At 46.5% G+C, this 23,847-nt stretch overlaps 1 protein-coding gene across 1 annotated transcript; it reads left to right on the top strand.

Annotated features, from left to right (window-relative positions):
* The first annotated feature begins 12,639 nt into the window (after positions 1-12,639).
* LOC140422711 (uncharacterized) lies at positions 12,640-23,763 on the top strand. The gene is made up of 2 exons (XM_072507670.1): positions 12,640-12,720; positions 21,793-23,763. The coding sequence occupies exon 2, from the start codon at positions 22,151-22,153 to the stop codon at positions 23,075-23,077; it is 927 nt and encodes a 308-aa protein (XP_072363771.1). The 5' UTR covers positions 12,640-12,720; positions 21,793-22,150; the 3' UTR covers positions 23,078-23,763.
* Positions 23,764-23,847: the final 84 nt, after the last annotated feature.

The raw sequence follows: 23,847 nt of genomic DNA, 5'->3' as shown, positions 1-23,847 counted from the left end.
ATCCAATATGGCCTCTCCTCTGGTCGGAGAATCTACATACTGTGTCAGGAAAGCTCCCTGGACACACTGCACAAACACCACCACATCCAAATTATTTGATCTAAAGAGTTTGCACTCAATTTTTGGGAAGTTGAAGTCACCCATGACTACTACCCTGTGACTTCTGCACCTTTCCAAAATCTGTTTCCCAATCTGTTCCTCCACATCTCTGCTGCTATTGGGGGGGCCTATAGAAAACTCCCAACAAGGTGACTGCTCCTTTCCTATTTCTGACTTCAACCCATACTACCTCAGTAGGCAGATCCTCCTCGAACTGCCTTTCTGCAGCTGTTATACTATCTCTAATTAACAATGCCACCCCCCTAATCTTATTGAAACATCTATAATCAGGAACCTCCAACAACCATTTCTGCCCCTCTTCTATCCAAGTTTCCGTGATGGCCACCACATCGTAGTCCCAAGTACCTATCCATGCCTTAAGTTCACCCACCTTATTCCTGATGCTTCTTGCGTTGAAGTATACATACTTCAACCCATCTCCGTGTTTGCAAGTACTCTCCTTTGTCAGTGTTACCTTCCCCACTGCCTCACTACATACTTTGGCGTCCTGAACATTGGCTACCTTAGTTGCTGGACTACAAATCCGGTTCCCATTCCCCTGCCAAATTAGTTTAAACCCTCCCGAAGAGTACTAGAAAACCTCCATCCCAAGATATTGGTGCCCCTCTGGTTCAGATGCAACCCGTGCTGCTTGTACAGGTCCCACCTTCCCCAGAATGCACTCCAATTATCCAAATACCTGAAGCCCTCCCTCTTACACCATTCCTGCAGCCATGTGTTCAACTGCACTCTCTCCCTATTCCTAGCCTCGCTATCACGTGGCACCGGCAACAAACCAGAGATGACAACTCTGTCTGTCCTGGCTTTTAACTTCCAGCATAACTCCCTAAAGTTGTTTGTTACATCCACACCCCTTTTCCTACCTTCGTCGTTGGTACCAATGTGCACCACGACTTCTGGCTGCTCCCCCTCCCCCTTAAGGATCCTGAAGGCACGATCCGAGACGTCATGGACCCTGGCACCCGGGAGGCAACAAACCATCCAAGAGTCTCGCTCGTGCCCACAGAACCGCCTGTCTGTACCTCTAACTATTGAGTCCCCTATAACTACTGCTCTCCTAATCTCTCCTCTTCCCTTCTGAGCCCCAGAACCGGACCTCGTGCCAGAGACCCGGTCACTGCAGCCTACCCCTGCTAGGTAATACCCCCCAACAGTATCCAAAGTGGTATACTAATTGTTGAGAGGAACGACCACGGTGGATCCCTGCACTGACTGCATCCTCCTCTTCCCACCTCGAACAGTTACCCAGTTACCTTTGTTCTCAGGTGTAACTATGTCCCTGTTGCTTCTATCTATCATCCCCTCAGCTTCCCGAATGAACCTCAGTTCATCCAGCTCCAGTTCCCTAACACTCTCTGCCCGCTCCGCTGGAAGAATGAGCTTCCAGCTCATTCTAGTCCATAATTCTCTGAAGGTGGCAAGGCAGGTTGAAACAGGTGTTAAGAAGGCTTATAGCTGGTGTGGCGCATGGGCTAGAGGCGGGCCCAAGAAAGGGGATGGCTGACCGGCGGGAGGTGGTTGGGCCTTTGCCCCTTTGTGGGGGGGGGCCCTTTGCCCCCCAACTAGGCTGGTCACCTGGAATGTCCAGGGGCTAAATGGGCCGGTAAAGAGGGCACGTGTGTTTGCGCACCTGAGGAGACTGAAGGTGGATGTGATGCTGCAGGAGACACATCTTAAAGTAGTGGATCAGGTCAGGTTGAGGAAAGGTTGGGTTATCAGGTTTTCCACTCGGGGCTGGATTCAAAGACAAGAGGGGCTGCGATTCTGATTAACAAGCGGGTGGCATTTGAGGCGGGAGGATAGTCTCGGATGTGGGAGGTCGATATATCATGGTTAGTGGCAAGCTGCAGGGGATGAAGGTAGTGCTGGTCAACGTATACGCACCAAATTGGGACGATGGGGATTTTATAAAGAGGGTGCTGGGGAAGATTCCAGACCTGGAATCGCACAGGCTGATTAGGGGTGGGGATTTCAACACGGTTATTGATCCAGGCCTGGACCGGTCATGCTCGAGAACGGGCAAGGTGCCAGCAATGGCAAAGGAGCTGAAAGGGTTCATGGAGCAGATGGGGGGGGGGGGCATGGAGATTTAGGCAATTGAGGGCCAAGGAATTTTCTTCTTTCTCCCACGTACACGGGGTGTATTCCCGAATAGATTTCTTTGTTGTGGGCAGGGCTCTGATGGCGGGGGTGGTGGACACGGGTTATTCGGCGATTACGATCTCGGACCATGCTCTGCGCTGGATGGACAGGTCACTATGGATAGCAAGCAGCGCCCGCAATGGAGGTTGGATGTGGGGCTGTTGGTGTGCGAGAGGCTGAGGAAGTGCATGCTGAACTACCTGCAGGTAAACGACACGGGGGAGGTCTCAGCAGCGGTGGTCTGGGAAGCGCTGAAGACAGTGGTGAGAGGAGAGCTGATCTCGATCTGGGCTCACAGGGACAGGACGGATAGGGCAGAAACGGACCGACTGGTAAAAGAGATTCTGCGAGTGGATAGGAGGCATGCGGAGGCTCCAGAGGCAGGGCTGTTAAGGGAACGCCGGAGGCTGCAGGCGGAATTTGGTTTGTTAACCACAGGAAGGGCAGTGGAGCAGATCAGAAAGGCGAAGGGGGCGATTTACGAGCATAGGGAGAAGGCCAGTAGGATGCTTGCACAGCAGCTCAGAAAGAGAGAGGCAGCTAGGGAAATAGGGAAAGTTGTTGACGGGGATGGGAACTCGGGGACTCGGCAGGAGTGAGCAAGACCTTTCGGGACTTTTATAGTAGGTTGTATAGGTCGGAACCCCCTGCGGGGCTGGACGGGATGAGGCACTGTTTGGATGGGTTGACTTCCCCGAAGGTGGATGGGGAGCTGGTAGAAGGGCTGGAGGAGATAGTGGAGGGTTTGAAGGGCATGCAGTCGGGTAAGGCCCCGGGACCGGACGGGTACCCAATCGAGTTCTATAAAAAGTTCTCCAGAATATTGGGGCCTGTACTGTTGAAGGTCTTTAACGAGGCCAAGGAAAGAGGGGTTTTACCCCAGACGATGTCACAGGCCATGATCTCTCTCATTCTGAAAAGGGACAAAGACCGGAGTTGTATGGTTCTTATAGACCGATAGCCTTGCAGAACGTGGATGCCAAAATTCTGGCCTCTAGGATTGAGGACTGTGTACCGGACGTTATAGGTGAGGATCAGACAGGAATCGTTAAAAATAGGCAGCTGGGGGACAAAGTAAGAAGGTTGCTAAACATGATCATGATGCCCCTGGAAGGTAGGGAAGTTGAACTGGTGGTTGCGATGAACGCGGAAAAAGCCTTCGACCGGGTCGAGTGGGATTACTTATGGGAGGTGCTGGAGCGGTTCGGGTTTGGAAGGGGCTTTGTTGACTGGGTTAGGTACCAGGCTCCGGTAGCTCGTGTACGGACAAACAGGACGACTTCAGAATATTTCAGGCTACACCGGGGGATGAGACCGGGATGTCCCCTCTCCCCACTGCTGTTTGTGCTGACGATAGAGCCACTGGCAATTGCTCTGAGGGCCTCAAGGGGCTGGAAGGGGTTGGTCCGGGGTGGGTGGAGCACAGAGTCTCGCTGTATGCGGATGATCTACTGCTGTATGTCTCAGACCCAATGGAGGGGATGGGGAAAATTATGGGAATCTTAGGGGAATTCGGCCGGTTTTCGTGGTACAAGCTTAATATGGGAAAGAGCGAGTTGTTTGTGGTTCAGGCGAGAGGTCAGGAGAGGCGACTGGGGGAACTGCCGTTTAGAGACAGGGGACAGTTTTAGGTACTTGGGTATTCAGGTGGCGAGGGATTGGGACAGGCTACACAAATTGAACCTGGCCCGGTGGGTGGACCAGATGAAAGAGGATTTCCGGAGATGGGACAAGCCCCCGTTTTTTCTGGCATGTAGGGTGGTCGCAAAAATGATGGTCCTCCCGAGGTTCCTGTTTGTTTTCCAGTGCCTCCCCATCTTCATCCTGCGGTCCTTTCTTAAGCGGATCAGTATGATTATCGTGGGCTTTGTGTGGGGGTGGCAAGTCACCGTGGGTGAAGAGGGTAATACTCGAGCGGAGTCGGGGGGACTTTCAGCAATTACTAGTGGGCGGCTAACATAGCCATGATTCGGAGGTGGTTGGTGGGGGGGTGAGCCGGCGTGGGTGCGCATGGAGGCGGCTTCATGTAAGGGCACAAGTTTAGGGGCATTGGTGACAGCGCCCCTGCCGTTCCCGCTGGCGCGGTACTCCACCTGTCCAGTGGTGGTGGCAGCCCTGAGAGTCTGGGGGCAGTGGAGGAGACATGTGGGAGCAGAGGGGGCATCGGTGTGGTCCCCAATCTGCGACAACCATCGGTTTGCCCCGGGGAGGATGGACGGGGGGTTCTGAATTTGGCGGAGAACGGGGATTGAGAGGATGGGGGACTTGTTCTTGGAAGGTAGCTTCCCGAGTATGAGGGCGCTGGAGGAGAAGTTTGCATTGGCTGGGGGAAATGAATTCCAATATTTACAGGTACGGGATGTTTTGCGGAAGCAGGTACCAACCTTCCCACTCCTGCCGCGAAGGGGGATTCAGGATAGGGTGGTCTCTAGAGGATGGATAGGGGAGGGGAGCGTCTCGGACATATATAGAGAGCTTATGGGTTCGGAGGAGACGCAAACCAAGGAGCTGAAGCAAAAGTGGGAGGAGGAGCTGGGGGGAGAGATAGAGGAGGGCTTCTGGGCTGACGTGTTAGGAAGGGTCAATCCTACTGCAACGTGTGCCAGGCTCAGCCTTATCCAATTTCAGGTTGTTCACCGGGCTGACATGACAGCGGCCCGGATGGGGTGGAGGACAGGTGTGCAAAATGCGCGGGGTGGGGGGGGCCAGCGAATCATGTCCATATGTTCTGGGCATGTCCAAAACTGAGGGAATTTTGGCAGGGGTTTGCCGATGCCATGTCCACAGTATTAAATATGAGGGTGTCAATGAGTACAGAGGTGGCGATTTTTGGGGTGTCGCTTGATCCGGGAATCCAGGAGGAGAGAGAGGCGGATGTTCTGGCCTTTGCTTCCCTGGTAGCCCGGAGGCGGATATTGTTGGCATTGAGGGACTCAAAGCCCCCAAAATCGGAGACCTGGCTTTCGGACATGGCTGGCTTCCTCTGACTGGAGAAAATTAAGTGTTCCATGAGAGGGTCTCTGCTGGGTTCGCCCGGAGGTGGCAACCATTCATCGACTTCCTCGCAGAGAACTAATCGTCAGCAGAAAGGGGGGGAGGGGGAGGGAGGGGGTTAGGTTCATGTAGGTTCGGGGGGTAAGTAATGGCAAGACCTGTGGGAGAGGAAGGTGGAATTTGCACTATGTTTATATTTTTCTTGTTATGTATGTTGTTGATTTTGTTGTTGAAATGCCAAAGAAATACCTCAATAAAATGTTTATTAAAAAAAAAAGTTTTTTAAAAACTTTGTATTGGATGTGAGTTGTCAAGTCTTTGACATCTTCTGGATTATGCACAAAAGCCTGTTGAAAGGGTTAATTTTCCTGCAGAAACAAAAATGGACGTATAGTGGGTGGATAACTTGAAATGATGCTATTTGCATCTCTAAACGTTTTTTATATATGTCACTCAAATGGACTGGGAGTAAAAGTCGGATTGCTGCCAAATTCCCGTTATCAAGTGTCTTAGAACGATGTGTTCTCTCCATGGATTTGCTTTTAATCAGAGTTACTTTCCTTAAAAACAGCTTACCCATTGTCTGAAGTTTTAATTTTCAAGCTAATTTTAAACATTTATTTTAAAATATCAAACACAACTTATTAAATATATGACTGAACCAATCTTGCGCTGAATGAACTTGGTTTCGTGTAGATAAATTCATTGATTCTGTTAAAAGAAGCACTGCTAACAGGATTTGTTAATTTCTTCAAATTAATAAAGCAACATTCAAAATATTGACAGTTTTCTCAAGTTAACAGTTCCTGGCAACTTTTAGCGATACATGACTTGGGGCGTATCCCTGTAGCCAGGAGGCGGGCCTTCATCGTAGACCAGTTTGTAATCATGAAATCTGTAACTCGCAAAATGGCCATCTTCAACATGAGAAAGGAATTTCATATCTCTTCTGGACAGATTTATCGGTAACGGAGGAGGAGAGGCGGTTTCGGACTGAGGTCTGGGTAGGATCAAGTTTCAAGCTGCAGACAGTTCTGGTTTTAAACCAGTGACAAAATGGGTTTTTGATAGATCTTTTAAATGGTTTAAAACCCAGGCTGTTGTCTTGATCACTTCAACTCCAAGCTGTTTGGTGCTTAATGGGTTAAGTTGTGTTACACTTTGTTTGCCATGAGGCTCGTTGCTTAACTGAATAGGCTTTTCTTGTTTAAAAATCTCACAGTCTATTAAAACTGCCATGAGAGGCTTTTGGATCGGTGCCAGCAGCATTTCGTGGTCGATCTCAGAGTAAGAATTAGGTTTGTTCTGGGGTAAAAGTGTCCTTGACAGATAGTTCATTTTGCCAGACTCCCCCTGTGGAACTTCGATCAGTGTATTCATTGTTTTCATGTCAGTAGCAGCTTGCAATAATGTAGGATTTGGTTTAGATATCACTGGTATATCTTGGACCTTAGTTAAAATCATTTCAACTCTTCCCGTTGGTGGCGCTGTTTGCTTTGGAGAGTTCAGCTGATTTATTAAAGACAGATTTGAAGGCTTTTGATCTATTAATTTGTGTGTCAGTAATTTGTTATGACATTTCATGGTGTCCATGTCACTTTCCAGAATACATTTTTCCTCAAGTAACTGGCAATTTTGACTTTTAAGACCATCATTTTCTGGTATTAAGATGATAGATCATAGAATTTACAGTGCAGAAGGAGGCCATTCGGCCCATCGAGTCTGCACCGGCTCTTGGAAAGAGCACCCTACCCAAGGTCCACACCTCCACCCTATCCCCATAACCCAGTAACCCCACCCAACACTAAGACCAATTTTGGACATTAAGGGCAATTTATCATGGCCAATCCACCTAACCCGCACATCTTTGGACTGTGGGAGGAAACTGGAGCACCCGGAGGAAACCCACGCACACACGGGGAGGATGTGCAGACTCCGCACAGACAGTGACCCAAGCCGGAATCGAACCTGGGACCCTGGAGCTGTGAAGCAATTGTGCTATCCACAATGCTACCGTGCTGCCCAAATATTAACTGTTGAAGTTTGGATTCTGAGTCAGTATCTTTCTTTTGAAGTTCATCAATTTGAAATGATTGTTGTTGAACTTTAAAAGTTTCATTTTCCAATAATGTTTTAATCTGATCACATTGTTCAAGTTTAGATTTTGCATCGCGTAATTCTTCAACAACTGCTGCTAGTTGGTCTTTAGTGAACTTAAGGTCATGATCAAATTTAGTTTTTGCGATTGTCTTTTAATGTTTTTGGAGCTGTGCCGTTACTGCAAAAGACCATTTCATACGTTTTCCTCTATTGAAGCATATGGTTTTTCCCCATGCCTTCTTGATATTATCAAGGGACCACTGTCCTTTGGGAATATCATATTTTGATTCAATCTTTCTTGCAACTTCAGACTGTCCAAATTATCTACAAATCAAAGATCTAAGATCACCCAATATATCGTCAATAGAGACATCCGGTACAGCGCGACCTCCCTTGGACGTTGTGGGAAGTAGTTCTCTACCACCTGAAGGTCCTGAATCTATTTTAGGAGTCATGTCCGCCATAAACTCAGCCTTACACCCAATTTCTTGGTCGTCAACTATGTTTGTGTATCTGTGTCCACTAGCGCAACTATTCTTTCAGTCCCGTTTTATTGTAGTTTCAACGACCGGCACCCGATTGAATTAACACAGTCTATAAAACGGTCCTTTCTAGGGATCGAAGCACTGCTTGAGGCGGCTTTAAGACTTTTAATGGGTGAAAAAGATATTTCTTACCGCAGTCTAGCCATTTTTCTTTGGGTCTTCCATCCTTCTGGTCTTTCTTCAGTCTTCTGATTTCTTCTTGGCTGGCTCCTCCCCTTTTGCCAAACTACGCCAGTTGTAGAGATCTACCATGTGGATTTATGGCACTTGCGACACTAAAACTCAGTAGAAATTTGAGTTAAAGCTTCTCGGGTGCAAACAAGAATCGTTTATTGCCTCTATTTGTTTACAATTGAGAATCACTTAAATCTTATTCTCTAATAAGTCCGGCTGGCGAAAAGGACTTAAAGAGAAGCAACTTGTACACTTGTATCTATCTATATATATATCTATCTACCTATCTATTTATCTATCTATCTATCTACCTACATACCTATTCTCTATCTACCTATCTATTTATCAATGCAGTATTCTTTCTATCTATCTATCGATCTATATATCTATCTGTCTGTCTGTCTATCTATCTATCCGTGTACCTATCGATCTAACTATCGATCTGTATATTTAACTTTCAAATAATACAGAAATGGTTTCTTGCTTACGGCAAAACAGCTTGCATTTACTTCAAGAGTTAGAGTGGAAAAGTGAAAGTACAGAGACAGTGAATAATTTAGATCAAAGTATAGATGATTCATGAATAAAGAGGGCCAGACGGACCCTCACGGTTATACAAAATCATATCAGTCTTTAGCCATCTATCTACACCGCTATGTACTACCAATTGGTTTAGGTTAGAATCAAATGAGTGATTTGACGATTAGCTGTCAATCTTCAATGTGCAACATTAGCTTTAAATGTTTCATATCTGAATACTTGTGTATGTTATGGAATGCGATTCTGTGCGATTATCACAACCAGTTTAAACTAGACTTAGAATAATAGAATTTACAGTGCAGAAGGAGGCCATTCGGCCCATCGTGTCTGCACCGGCTCTTGGATAGAGCACCCTACCCAAGGTCAACACCTCCACCCTATCCCCATAACCCAGAAACCCCACCCAACACTAAGGGCAATTTTGGACACTAAGGGCATTTTATCATGGCCAATCCACCTGACCTGCACATCTTTGGACTGTGGGAGGAAACCGGAGCACCCGGAGGAAACCCACGCACACACGGGGAGGATGTGCAGACTCCGCACAGACAGTGACCCAAGCCGGAATCGAACCTGGGACTCTGGAGCTCTGAAGCAATTGTGCTATCCACAATGCTACCGTGCTGCCCTCGCTATTTTGCACAATGCTACCGTGCTGCCCTCGCTATTTTGCACAATGCTACCGTGCTGCCCTCGCTATTTTGCACATTGTGGACACTAGTGTCCGACTTCTGCTGACTTCGTTATTTTGCACATTGTGGACACTAGTGTCCGACTTCTGCTGACTTCGTTATTTTGCACATTGTGGACACTAGTGCCTGCCCTGTCCTTGGAATGATATCTGGTACGGCTTGTGTTTTAATGTCACACTGTCTTACAAATGTATTTGTTAGAACAATGGAGCTCAGTAAAAGTACTGTTTTAATCTATAATGGAATTATGCTGTGTCGTGCTGTTTTGTGTCTTTGTTCTGTTGAAGCTATATGTTTTGAGATGACCTGAGGTTATGAGTGTTGAAATCCTTAATTTAAAATGGGTATTTAAAACTGGGGCTTAATATTCACGTTAAATAGCTACCTTTTACCTATCAGGTGTATTAGAAAATAGTTGGTTTCTACAGAAGCCATGTTAAACTCTAACGTGTGACGAGATCTTTATTTTAGAAATTAATACTGTATAAACGTGAATACTTCGACGCTGCTGAGTGAGCATTAATTGTTGAAATAAATAAATTCTTCAATAATTTTGACAAGAAAGACAACATTAAATTGTGCCAATGTCTGGCTCAACCACAAGGCTATTTGTTGAATCCAATCAAGATGAGTAAGAAATAAAGCTATTGTCTTTCACAAACTGTCTTTTTGAACCAGTGTACCTTGGAGTGACCAAAGATTACTGTTTTATTTATCCACCAATCAGTAACAGATGATTGATCCTTAATTGAGTTACCATGAATGAATCAACAATGAATCAGCAGTTCTCATAAAAGACTGATTTTGATTTGCTGTAAAAATGCAAAAGCAGGGCAGCAGAGTAGCACAGCAGTTAGCACTGCTGCCTCACAATGCCAAGGTCCCAGGTTCGATCCCAGCTCTGGTTCACTGTCCGTGTGGAGTTTGCACATTCTCCCCGTGTTCGCATGGGTTTCGCCCCCACAACTCAAAGATGTGCAGGGTAGGTGGATTGGCCATGCTAAATTGCCCCTTTGTTGGAAAAAAATGAATTGGGTACTCTACATTTCTTAAAAAGCTTAATTGCTGTATATGTAAAGAATGTTTTGGGCTGCATGGTGGTGCAGTGGTTAGCACTGCTGCCTCACGGTGCCGAGAACTGGTTAGATCCCGGCCCAGGGTCACTGTCCATGTGGAGTTTACACATTCTCCCCGTGTCTGCGTGGGTCACACCCCCACAGTCCAAAAAGATCGTGCAGGATAGGTGGATTGGCCATGCAAAATTGCCCTTAATTGGAGAAAAATAGTTGGGTAGTCTAAATTTATAAATTTTTTAAAAAGTAATGTGTAATGAAGGTAAAAGTACTGGCAAGAGAGACCTTCAAGGTCATATTAACCTCATCATATGATGTTGTAAAATAAGGGATTCGATAGAAGCAGATAAAAGGACAGTATGAAACAGTTCTATTGTATTTCTGCCTAAGTTAATGAGAGAAGGTGGTGTCAGTAATTGGGGATCCAATTCAATTAATCTAGTGACCAAATTGACCAATTGTCATGTTATGAGGTAATGGTCACTTTGGTGATAAAAGTAGAGGTTCCGAACGCCTTCCTTGCTGGCCAAGTACTGAAGACTCCCGAGGCCGAGTTCCAAGGAAATTACTGTCAAAGAAGGAGCCAGACTTCCAAGGTTGAATTCCACAAGAATTACTGTCAACGGAGCCAGAGAGGGTTACGCTTCTACAGACTGATCCCCCACATGAAGTTGGAAAAGTCAATGCCTTAAAGTCCAGTAAACCTTTTTCTTTTCATAAACTTATTTTTGTATTTACTATCCAGAAAAATCTGCCTTTGTCTTAATTGATTTAAATGCTGTCCAAACTAAAGTGAATTTATTAAATGGTAAGTTGGGGGTGGCTGAAATTAATTATGTTCTCGATAACAAGATCAGTATCTTCAATTAAAAACCTTGCATTTCTATAGCACCTTTCACAACCACAGGGCGTCCCAAAGTGCTTCATAGCCAATTAAGTACTTTGAAGTGTCATCACTTTTTATAATGTAGGAATCGTGGCAATCAATTTACACACAGCAAGATCCCACACACAGCAATGTGATAATGAGCAGGTGATCTGTTTTTAGTGATGTTGATTGAGGGATAAATATTGACCAGGACACTGGGGTAACTCCCCTGCCGTTCTTCAAAATAGTGGCTGTGGGATCTCTAACATCCATCTGATAGGGATAGACAGGGCCTCAGTTGAACATCTTATTTGAAAGAAGGCTGTTCTGACAGTGCATCACTCCCTCAGTGCTGCAAGGAGGAATGTTGGATGTAATTTTTGTCCTCCAGTCCCTGAACTGGGACTTGAACCTACAGCCTTCTGACTCAGAGGTGAGAAAACTGCCCACTGAGCCACGGCTGATACTGTTAGACAATACAAAGTTAGAAAGTGAAAGCTACCCTTTAAAGCCCCCATGCTTTGCCTCCAGTGCCTAAATGTAATAATAAAAACCCCAGTATAAATAACATGGATTTGACTGACAAATGTTGAGGTGTTGGTTTCGAGTCACAAGGTTTGACTTCCCATTTGAGCCTCGGGCACCTTTCTCTCTCTCTATTGCTCATGTCAATGACAGGCAGCGACGGAGCTGAGGGCTGAATTTAACTGAGAATAACGCTCCAGTTGGCAAACTTCCATGAATGTCACACAATTTATGTAAAGGGCTAAATCCAGATTTAGAGAAGACAGATTTTTAATGGGTTGAATGTTAATGGAGAACTGGCAGTACGGTGGAATTAAAGCCAGGATGAGCACAGCCATGATAGAATGGCAGTGCAGACTCGATGGGCCAAATGGCCTAATTCTGCTCCTATATCTTATAACTTATGAAAGGGGGAGACATTGATTTGCTCCCAGATGTTGCCCAGAGGAGGAAGTTTTCGTCTGAAACTCATTGTCGAACCTCCACATTATGACATCACAAAGGAGCTCGTCCTCTAAACCAGCCAATAGGAATAAATCCGTTCCGCAGTGGCGTCACTGCATTTGAGTGCTCAAGCCCGGCGCGCGGCCACCACCCCGGGTGCCGACCCCCCCCACCATCTGTTCCCTCTCCCCAAGCACATCGTCGAGACGGTTTCCAGGCAACCGGCTGACAGCTCCGGCCAGAGCGGGAAGCCCCTCCCCAACCCAGGACTGCGCAATGCTCGGGGAGTGGGAAATCTGCGCATGTGCAGTGTGAGCTCAATCCCGCTGATTTGTACCGAATGGAAGATTGGAGGACCGGAAGTACTCTGTTTCTCCGCCAATCAGAGCTCTCCCATTGTCTCAATGCGGAAGCTGGACATGGAGGTTTCTGCCGAGCAAAGCTGTTGTTCCTCCAACCCTGAATGAGTTTGAGCTGCACACAGACTCCTGTCTCCAACATCTGTGAGTAAAACACTTTCTTTCCTCTCCCTTTCCATTTTTTTTCTCATTCTCACCTTCAATTGGTCACTTGCAGCAACTGTAGAAAAAAAAGTGAATCCGCGGAGGTTGCAGACTCTGGAAAGCTTGGCCCAGGTCTCTCTCTCTCTCTCTCTCAAAGACATTGACATCCTTTGCTCTCTCAGCTTGACACATTTATTTGTCTGACTAAAAGGATGGTCTCTTTCCTAATGTTCACAATTGAAGGGCTGATTTCCCCAGGAGATGACTGACATTTAAGGGGACAGTAAACAGGGCAAATCCAACTCAGCCAATTACTTCTCTGTGGGTCTACTGCAAAGTGATGGAAGGAGTCATCAAAGTTACTATTAAGTGGCACTTATTCTGCAATAACCTGCTCCTGGACGCTCAGTTTGGGTTCCGCCAGGGTCATTCAGCTCCTGACCTCATTACAGCCTTGGTTTAAACTTGGACGAAAGAGCTGAATGCTAGAAATGAGGTGAGAGTGACTCCCCTTGACATCAAGGCAGCATTTGACCGAGTATAGCATCAAGGAGCCCTGACTAAACTGGAGCCAATGGGAATCAGGGGATAACTCTCCACTGGTTGAAGTCATACCTGGCACAAAGGAAGATGGTTGTGGTGATTGGAGGTCAATCATCTCAGCTCCAGGACTTCACTGCAGGAGTTGCTCAGGACAGTTTTCTCGGCCCAACCATCTTCAGCTGCTTCATCAATGACCTCCCTTCAATCATAAGGTGAGAACTGATGATGTGCAGTCATCGACAAACAATGTTCAGCACCATTCTCAACTCCTCAGATAATGAAGCAGTCTAAGCAGTCTATGTCCAAATTCAGTAAGACCTGGACAATATCCAAGCTTGGCCTAATAAGTGGCAAGGTACATTCGTGCTACACAAGTGCCAGGCAATGACCATCTCCTACAAGAGAGGATCTAACCACCACCCCTTGACATTGAGTGGCATTTTCATTGCTGAATCCCCCACAACCAACATCCTGGGGGTTACCATTGATCAGAAACTGAACTGGACTAGTCACATTGATACTGTAGCTCCCAGGGCAGGTCAAAGGCTGGGAATCCTACGGCGACTAACACACCACCTGATGCCCCAAAGCCTGTCCACCAGACATCTACAAGCACAAGTCAGGAGTGTAATGGAATACGCTCCACTTTGCTGGATGAGTGCAGCTCCAACAACACTCAAGAAGCTCGACACTATCCAGGACAAAGCAGCCTGATTGATTGCGTCGCCTTCCATAAACATTCAAACCGTCCACCACCGACAAACAGTAGCAGCTGTGTATACCATCTACAAGATACACTGCAGTAACTCATAAAGGTTCCTCAGACAGCACCTTGCAAACCTACAACCACTACCATCTAGAAGGACAAGAGCAGCAGATAGCTGGACCTCATCACCTGGAGGTTCGTTTCCAAGTTACACACCACCCTGACTTAGGAATATATTGCCGTTCCTTCACTGTCCCTGGGGCAACATCCTGGAATTCCCTCCCTAACAGCACAGGGGATGTAGGGCAGCATGGTGGAGCAGTGGTTAGCGCTGCTGCCTCACGGCGCCGAGGTTCCAGGTTCGATCCCGGCTCTGGGTCACTGTCCGTGTGTAGTTTGCACACTCTCAAAGAACAAGAACAAAGAAAAGTACAGCACAGGACTAGGCCCTTCGGCCCTCCAAGCCAGTGCCGACCATGCTGCCCGACTAAACTAGAATCTTCTATACTTCCTTGGTCCGTATCCCTCTATTCCCATCCTATTCATGTATTTGTCAAGATGCCCCTTATATGTCACTATCATCCCTGCTTCCACCACCTCCTCCAGTAGCGAGTCCCAGGCACCCACTACCCTCTGTGTAAAAAAACTTGCCTCGTAAGTCTTTTTTAATCTACTCTAAACCTTGCCCCTCACACCTTAAACTTATGCCTCCTAGTAATTGACCCCTCTACCCTGGGGAAAAGCCTCTGACTATCCACTCTGTCTATGCCCCTCATAATTTTGTAGACCTCTATCAGGTCGCCCCTCAACCTCCGTCGTTCCAGTGAGAACAAACCGAGTTTATTCAACCGCTCCTCGTAGCTAATGCCCTCCATAACAGGCAACATTCTGGTAAACCTCTTCTGCACCCTCTCTAAAGCCTCCACATCCTTCTGGTAGTGTGGCGACCAGAATTGAACGCTATACTCCAAGTGTGGCCTAACTAAGGTTCTATACAGCTGCAACATGACTTGCCAATTCTTATACTCAATGCCCCAGCCAATGAAGGCAAGTATGCCGTATGCCTTCTTGACTACCTTCTCCACCTGTGTTGCCCCTTTCAGTGACCTGTGGACCTGTACACCTAAATCTCTCTGACTTTCAATACTCTTGAGGGTTCTACCATTCACTGTATATTCCCTACCTGCATTAGACCTTCCAAAATGCATTACCTCACATTTGTCCGGATTAAACTCCATCTGCCATCTCTCCACCCAAGTCTCCAAACAATCTAAATCCTACTGTATCCTCTGACAGTCCTCATCGCTATCCGCAAATTCACCAACCTTTGTGTCATCTGCAAACTTACTAATCAGACCAGTTACATTTTCCTCGAAATCATTTATAAATATATATACTACAAACAGCAAAGGTCCCAGCACTGATCCCTGAGGAACACCACTAGTCACAGCCCTCCAATTAGAAAAGCATCCTTCCATTGCTACTCTCTGCCTTCTATGACCTAGCCAGTTCTGTATCCACCTTGCCAGCTCACCCCTGATCCCGTGTGACTTCACCTTTTGTACTAGTCTACCATGAGGGACCTTGTCAAAGGCCTTACTGAAGTCCATATTGACAACATCCACTGCCCTACCTGCAACAATCATCTTTGTGACCACTTCGAAAAACTCTATCAAGTTAGTGAGACACGACCTCCCTTTCACAAAACCGTGCTGCCTCTCACTAATACGTCCATTTGCTTCCAAACGGGAGTAGATCCTGTCTCGAAGAAGTCTCCAGTAATTTCCCTACCACTGACATGAGGCTCACCGGCCTGTAGTTCCCTGGATTACCCATGCTACCCTTCTTAAACAAAGGAACAACATTGGCTATTCTCCAGTCCTCCGGGACATCACCTGAAGACAGTGAGGATCCAAACATTTCTGTCAAGGCCTCAGCAATTTCCTCTCTAACCTCCTTCTGTATTCTGCGGTTGAACCCACCAGGCCCTGGCGACTTATCTACCTTAATATTTTTCAAGATGCCCAACACCTCGTCTTTTTGGATCTCAATGTGACCCAGGCTATCTACACACCCTTCTCCAGACTCAACATCCACCAATTCCTTCTCTTTGGTGAATACTGATGCAAAGTATTCATTTAGTACCTCGCCCATTTCCTCTGGCACCACACATAGATTCCCTTGCCTATCCTTCAGTGGGCCAACCCTTTCCCTGGCTACCCTCTTGCTTTTTATGTACGTGTAAAAAGCCTTGGGATTTTCCTTAACCTTATTTGCCAATGACTTTTCGTGACCCCTTCTAGCCCTCCTGACTCCTTGCTTAAGTTCCATCCTACTTTCCTTATATTCCACGCAGGCTTCGTCTGTTCCCAGCCTTTTAGCCCTGACAAATGCCTCCTTTTTCTTTTTGCCGAGGCCTACAATATCTCTCGTTATCCAAGGTTCCTGAAAATTGCCGTATTTATCCTTCTTCCTCACAGGAACATGCCGGTCCTGAATTCCTTTCAACTGACACTTGAAAGCCTCCCACATGTCAGATGTTGATTTACCCTCAAACATCCGCCCCCAATCTAGGTTCTTCAGTTCCCGCTTAATATTGTTATAATTAGTCTTCCCCCAATTTAGCACATTCACCCTAGGACCACTCTTATCCTTGTCCACCAGCACTTTAAAACTTACTGAATTGTGGTCGCTGTTCCCAAAATGCTCCGCTACTGAAACTTCTACCACCTGGCCGGGCTCATTCCCCAATACCAGGTCCAGTACAGCCCCTTCCCTAGTTGGACTGTCTACATATTCTTTTAAGAAGCCCTCCTGGATGCTCCTTTCAAACTCTGCCCCGTCTAAGCCCCTGGAACTAAGTGAGTCCCAGTCAATTTTGGGGAAGTTGAAGTCTCCCATCACAACAACCCTGTTGTTTTTACTCTTTTCCAAAATCTGTCTACCTCTATGCTCCTCTATCTCCCACTGGCTGTTGGGAGGCCTGCAGTAAACCCCCAACATTGTGACTGTACCCTTCTTATTCCTGATCTCTACCCATATAGCCTCACTGCCCTCTGAGATGTCCTCCCGTAATACAGCTGTGATATTCTCCCTCACCAGCAGCGCAACTCCGCCACCCCTTTTACATCCCCCTCTATCCCGCCTGAAACATCTAAATCCTGGAATGTTCAGCTGCCAATCCTGCCCTTCCCTCAACCAGGTCTCTGTAATGGCAACAACATCATAGTTCCAAGTATTAATCCAAGTCTAAGTTCATCTGCCTTACCCGTAATACTTCTTGCATTAAAACATATGCACTTCAGGCCACCACTGTGTTCAGCAACTTCTCCCTGTCTGCTCTGCCTCAGAGCCATACTGGCCCTATTCCCTAGTTCTCCCTCAATGCTCTCACCTTCTGACCTATTGCTCCCGTGTCCACCCCCCTGCCATACTAGTTTAAACCCTCCCGTGTGACACTGGCAAACCTCGTGGCCAGGATATTTATGCCTCTCCAGTTTAGATGCAACCCGTCCTTCTTATACAGGTCACACCGACCCCGGATGAACTCCCAGTGGTCCAGATAACGGAAACCATCCCTCCTTCACCAGCTGTTTAGCCACGTGTTTAGCTGCTCTCTCTTCCTATTTCTAGCTTCACTGACACGTGGCGCACGGCGTAATCCCGAGATTACAACCCTAGAGGTCCTGTCTTTTAACTTTTGCCCAGCTCCCTGAACTCCTGCTGCAGGACCTCATGCCCCTTCCTGCCTATGTCGTTAGTACCAATATGTACAACGACCTCTGCCTGTTTGCCTTCCCCCTTCAGGATGCCCGCTACCCGTTCGGAGACATCCTGGACCCTGGCACCAGGGAGGCAACATACCATCCTGGAGTCTCTTTCACGTCCACAGAAGCACCTATCTGTGCCCCTGACTATAGAGTCCCCTATGAGTATTGCTCTTCTGCGCTTTGACACTCCCTTCTGAGCATCAGAGCCAGCCGTGGTGCCACTGCTCTGGCTGCTGCTGTTTTCCCCTGATAGGCTATCCCCCCCCGACAGATTCCAAAGGGGTATACCTGTTCGAGAGGGGGACAACCACAAGGGATTCCTGCAGTCACTGCCTGCCCTTTCTGGTGGTCACCCATTTCTCTGCCTGCACCTTGCGTGTGACCACATTTATATAACTGCTATCTATGACGCTTTCCGCCACCTGCATGCTCCTAAGTGCATCCAACTGATGCTCCAACCGAACCATGCGGCCTGTGAGAGCTCCAGTTGGGTGCATTTTCTGCAGATGAAGCCATCCGGGATGCTGGAAGCCTCCCGGACCTGCCACATCTCACAGTCAGAGCACTGCACCCCTCTAATTGACATTGCGTCAATTAATTAGTAAAGTAAATTTAAAAGTTTTAAAGAATAAAGTTACTGTTAACTATATGTTTCCTAGCACTAGATTTCTACTATAAATGTGAAAGCTAAATACAGTACTCTCCGATCTCTGGCTTAGATACCCCTCTAAATTATAATTAAGTAATTATGTTTAATTAGGTTAACAATGCTTAATTTGATAAATTTCGTGTAGATTCCCAACCAGCCAATCAGGTCACAGTTTTTCTGTGATGTCACTTCAGTTTCCCCCCCCCCCCCAACACACAATTTGAAAAGGTAATAAAAGTAAAAATGAACAAAAATCTCTTACTGACCTTCCCATGCTCTCTGGTTCACTCCCTGCAGATTTACATTTACAGGCCAGAAGAAAGAGAGAACAAAACAATAGGGAACAAGCACCTTCTACCACTATGCACCGAATTACCTCACTGCACCAAATTACCAAGTTCCAAATTCCCACTCTGGATATGTCTCACTTCGGCTGTGTCTCCTTCACTTGCGCAAATCCGTGTTTGCGTGGGTTTCGCCCCCACAACCCAAAGATGTGCAGGGTAGGTGGATTGGCCACACTAAATTGCCCCTTATTTGGAAAAAAAATGAATTGGGTACTTTAAATTTATAAAAAACAATTATAAAAAAAAAAAAAAACAGCACCGGGGATGTACCTACACCTCCAGGACTGCAGCAGTTCAAGAAGGCAGCTCACCACTACTTCGGAAGGGCAACTGCGGATGGGCAATAAATGCTGGCCTGACCAGCATTGTCCATATCCCGTAAATTAATTTTTAAAACTTTAATATCGGACAGAGATATGTCTCGTGTTGTTATATGGTATGTATTGTAGATATTATTGATGGTTCTGTAATAACATCCATGTATTGTTATTTCTAGTTTTGTAAATAGTACTGGACCTACATTATATATTTCCAGTCATACAGTCATTACAGCACTGACAGAATCCATTTGGGAACTCAAGTCAATGCTGACTCTCTGTACAGCAATCCAGTCAGTCCCATTCCCCCTCGATATCCCTGTTCCCCTGCAAGTTTATTTTCTTCAAGTGACCATCCTATTTTATTTTAAATTATGAATCATCTCAATAACTTCCACAACCCTTGTGGGCAGTGAGTTCCCTGTCATGACCACTCCATGACTAAATAAAATTCTTCCTCAGAATTTCCCCATCTCTAATCAGTAAATGTACTTATATGGAGATTCTCTACTCTTATATAAATCAAAAGAGTGGCTAAGGTAAATATTGGTCCTTTCGATGATGAGAAGCGAGATTTAATAATGGGAGATGAGGAAATGGCTGAGGAACTGAACAGGTTTTTTGGTTCAGTCTTCACAGTGGAACACACAAATAACATGCCAGTGACTGATGGAAATGAGGCTATGACAGGTGAGGACCTTGAGAGGATTGTTATCACCAAGGAGGTAGTGATGGGCAAGCTAATGGGGCTAAAGGTAGACCAGTCTCCTGGCCCTGATGGAATGCATCCCAGAGTGCTAAAAGAGATGGCTCGGGAAATTGCAAATGCACTAGTGATAATTTACCAAAATTCACAAGACTCTGGGGTGGTCCTGGCGGATTGGAAATTCGCAAACGTGACACCACTGTTTAAAAAAGGAGGTAGGCAGAAAGCGGGTAATTATAGGCCAGTGAGCTTAACTTCGGTAGTAGGGAAGATGCTGGAATCTATCATCAAGGAAGAAATAGCGAGGCATCTGGATGGAAATTGTCCCATTGGGCAGACGCAGCATGGGTTCATAAAGGGCAGGTCGTGCCTAACTAATTTAGTGGAATTTTTTGAGGACTTTACCAGTGCGGTAGATAACGGGGAGCCAATGGATGTGGTATATCTGGATTTCCAGAAAGCCTTTGACAAGGTGCCACACAAAAGGTTGCTGCATAAGATAAAGATGCATGGCATTAAGGGGAAAGTAGTAGCATGGATAGAGGATTGGTTAATTAATAGAAAGCAAAGAGTGGGGATTAATGGGTGTTTCTCTGGTTGGAAATCAGTAACTAGTGGTGTCCCTCAGGGATCAGTGTTGGGCCCACAACTGTTCACAATTTACATAGATAATTTGGAGTTGGGGACCAAGGGCAATGTGTCCAAGTTTGCAGACGACACTAAGATAAGTGGTAAAGCAAAAAGTGCAGAGGATACTGGAAGTCTGCAGAGTGATTTGGATAGGCTAAATTAATGGGCTAGGGTCTGGCAGATGGAATACAATGTTGACAAATGTAGGAAATGAATTCCATTTTGGTAGGAATAAAAGCAAAAGGGATTATTATTTAAATGATAAAATATTAAAACATGCTGCTATGCAGAGAGACCTGGGTGTGCTAGTGCATGAGCCGCAAAAAGTTGGTTTACAGGTGCAACAGGTGATTAAGAAGGCAAATGGAATTTTGTCCTTCATTGCTAGAGGGATGGAGTTTAAGACTAGGGAGGGTATGCTGCAATTGTATAAGGTGTTAGTGAGACCACACCTGGAGTATTGTGTTGAGTCTTGGTCTCCTTACTTGAGAAAGAACGTACTGGCACTGGAGGGGGTGCAGAGGAGATTCACTAGGTTAATCCCAAAGCTGAAGGGGTTGGATTACGAGGAGAGGTTGAGTAGACTGGGACTGTACTCGTTGGAATTTAGAAGGATGAGGGGGGAATCTTATAGAAACATATAAAATTATGAAGGGAATAGATAGGATAGATGCGGGCAGGTTGTTTCCACTGGCGGGTGAAAGCAGAACTAGGGGGCATACCCTCAAAATAAGGGGAAGTAGATTTAGGACTGAGTTTAGGGGGAACTTCTTCACCCAAAGGGTTGTTAATCTATGGAATTCCTTGCCCAGTGAAGCAGTAGAGGCTCCTTCATTAAATGTTTTTAAGATAAAGATAGATAGTTTTTTGAAGAATAAAGGGATTAAGGGTTATGGTGTTCGGGCCGGAAAGTGGAGCTGAGTCCACAAAAGATCAGTCATGATCTCATTGAATGGTGGAGCAGGCTCGAGGGGCCAGATGGCCTACAACTGCTTCTAGTTCTTATGTTCTTGTACAGATTTTAGTGAGTTTAGATTTGTTGATCAGCACCTTCAGGAAAATTGGGAGAGAAAGTAAGTGTCTGTATATTACACACGTTTTCCATCCAGTAATATCGACATATATCTATGTGGCAGCCTGCATGAATATTTTCAGGTCTCTGTGTCCAGGACAGGAAGCAGTGAGCGTGAATCTGTCAATCAGCCTGAATCAGCACCTTCAGGAGAATTGGGAGGGTGAATATTAGATACAGCAGAGTGAGAATGGAGGGAGAGTGTGTGGGATTGAAATTTGGAGCATTTCATTGAAAGAGAGAGGAAAGAATGTTCGATAGAAACTAGAATTGTCTGTTCTGAGTTTCTATCCTGTACTGACAATGATTACTATTGTCAAATTTGTTTGCAGGCAGTTCGAACGAGAGGAGTTTGGGCCGATATCTCAAACTAAATATCACGTCAAGAACTGACTGAGTCACTCAATTCTTGGGATCATCGGCCTTAGAATCTAGAAGGAGAAATGTTTGTCTATTCTGTCTGCTTCACGAGATTTTAAACAACAGTGTGTCTGGAAAAGCACTGAGACACACATACACACCCGTGTGAGACTGTTACAGAGCACTGACTGTGCAAAGAGCTTTAACCAGTGACACAGCCTGAAAAAATACTTCACCATTCACAGCAGGGAGAGACTGTACAGGTGTTCTGTGTGTGGACGAGGCTTCAACTGATCGTCCAACGTGGTGAGACGCAAGATCACCCGGACCATGGAGAAACCATGGAAATGTGAGGATTGTGGGAAGGGATTCACAGCCCCACACGAGCTGGCAAGGCATCAACACAGTCACACTGGAGAGAGGCCGTTCACCTGCTCTCACTGTGAAAAGGGATTCACTGACTTTTACAGCCTACGGAGACACGAACGAGTTCACACTGGGGAGAGACCGTTCACCTGCTCTGACTGTGGGAAGGGATTCACTCAGTTATCCAACCTGCAGACACACCAGCGAGTTCACACCGGAGAGAGGCCTTTCACCTGCTCTCAGTGTGAAAAGGGATTCATTGACATTGGCAGACTGCGGAGACACGAACGAGTTCACACTGGAGAGAGACCTTTCACCTGCTCTCAGTGTGAAAAGGGATTCACTAACATTGGCAGACTGCGGAGACACGAAAGAGTTCACACCGGGGAGAGGCCATTCATCTGCACTGTGTGTGATATGGGATTCACTCGGTTACACCACCTGCAGACACACCAGCGAGTTCACACCGGGGAGAGGCCGTACATCTGCACTGTGTGTGGTAAGGGATTCACTCAATTATCCAGCCTGCAGAGACACCAGCGAGTTCACACGGGGGAGAGGCCGTACATCTGCTCTGTGTGTGATAAGGGATTCACTCAATTATCCGGCCTGCGTAGCCACAATGTCACTCACACCAAGAGCAGGCCCTTTAAATGCTCTGACTGCAGGAGGGGTTTCAAAAGCTCTTGGCTACTGATGTCCCACCAGCGCATTCACACTGAGGAGAGACCGTTCAGCTGCTCTCTCTGCACAAAGAGGTTTCAAACATCATCCACATTGCGGAGACACCAGCGAGTTCACACTGGAAAGAAGCCATTCACCTGCTCTCACTGTGGGGAGGGATTCACTCTGTCGTCCAACATGCTGAGACACCAAAGGGTTCACAAGTGATGTCGGGTTAGATTCTGCTGTTATTCCTGCTGTTAATCACATCCAGGACTGAACCTGGAGTGGGTGAAAGTGTTTGTCTCCTCGCCAACTCCTGGTGCTCGGACGTGGTGACCCTGGCGAACTACTGCTCCCCGGACCTGGAATACCCGACTGTGAAGTGCCGTCCATACTACCTTCCACGGAGTTCACTTCTGCCATCATCACGGCGGTCTACATCCCACCCCAGGCAGAAGTGAAGATGCCGCTTGATGAATTGTAACCGCTATAAATAACAATGAAGCAGAATACCCGGAGGCCCTGTTCATCGTGGCCGGAGACTTCAACCAGGCCAACCTCGAGTGTACTGCCAAAATTCTACCAACACATCTCCTGTCCCAACATCCTTGACCACTGCTACACAAACATCAAGGGCGCCTGATGATCCGTCCCCTGACTGCAATCGGACCACAAGACGGTGCTCCTTCTCCCGGCATACAAGCAGAAACTTTAAAAAAAAAAAATTTATTAAGAATTTATAAACAACATTTTCAACCATACAAACAAACCCCCCCCTGTAACAAAAAGAAAAGAAAGCTCGCATAGCAAGACATAAACATGGCAAGTCAATATGATACAGAACCTTGTACATTGGATTCCTCCCGTACATATCAGTTTTCCGGATCCTTTATGTATTTTCTTGCTCAGATACCCCCCAGAAAAAAAAAACCTTCCCCCCTCTTTCCCCCCCCCCCCCCCCCCCCCCCCCCCCCCCGCAAGAAAGATATCCCCCC

This window comes from Scyliorhinus torazame, chromosome 5, assembly GCF_047496885.1.
Source record: "Scyliorhinus torazame isolate Kashiwa2021f chromosome 5, sScyTor2.1, whole genome shotgun sequence".
In the NCBI taxonomy this organism is placed as follows: domain Eukaryota; kingdom Metazoa; phylum Chordata; class Chondrichthyes; order Carcharhiniformes; family Scyliorhinidae; genus Scyliorhinus; species Scyliorhinus torazame.
This window is presented reverse-complemented; position numbering and strand designations above follow the sequence as displayed.

Excerpts from the sequence above, each read along its gene's own strand:
- LOC140422711 (XM_072507670.1), top strand. The coding sequence starts at position 22,151 with ATGGAGAAACCATGGAAATGTGAGGATTGTGGGAAGGGATTCACAGCC.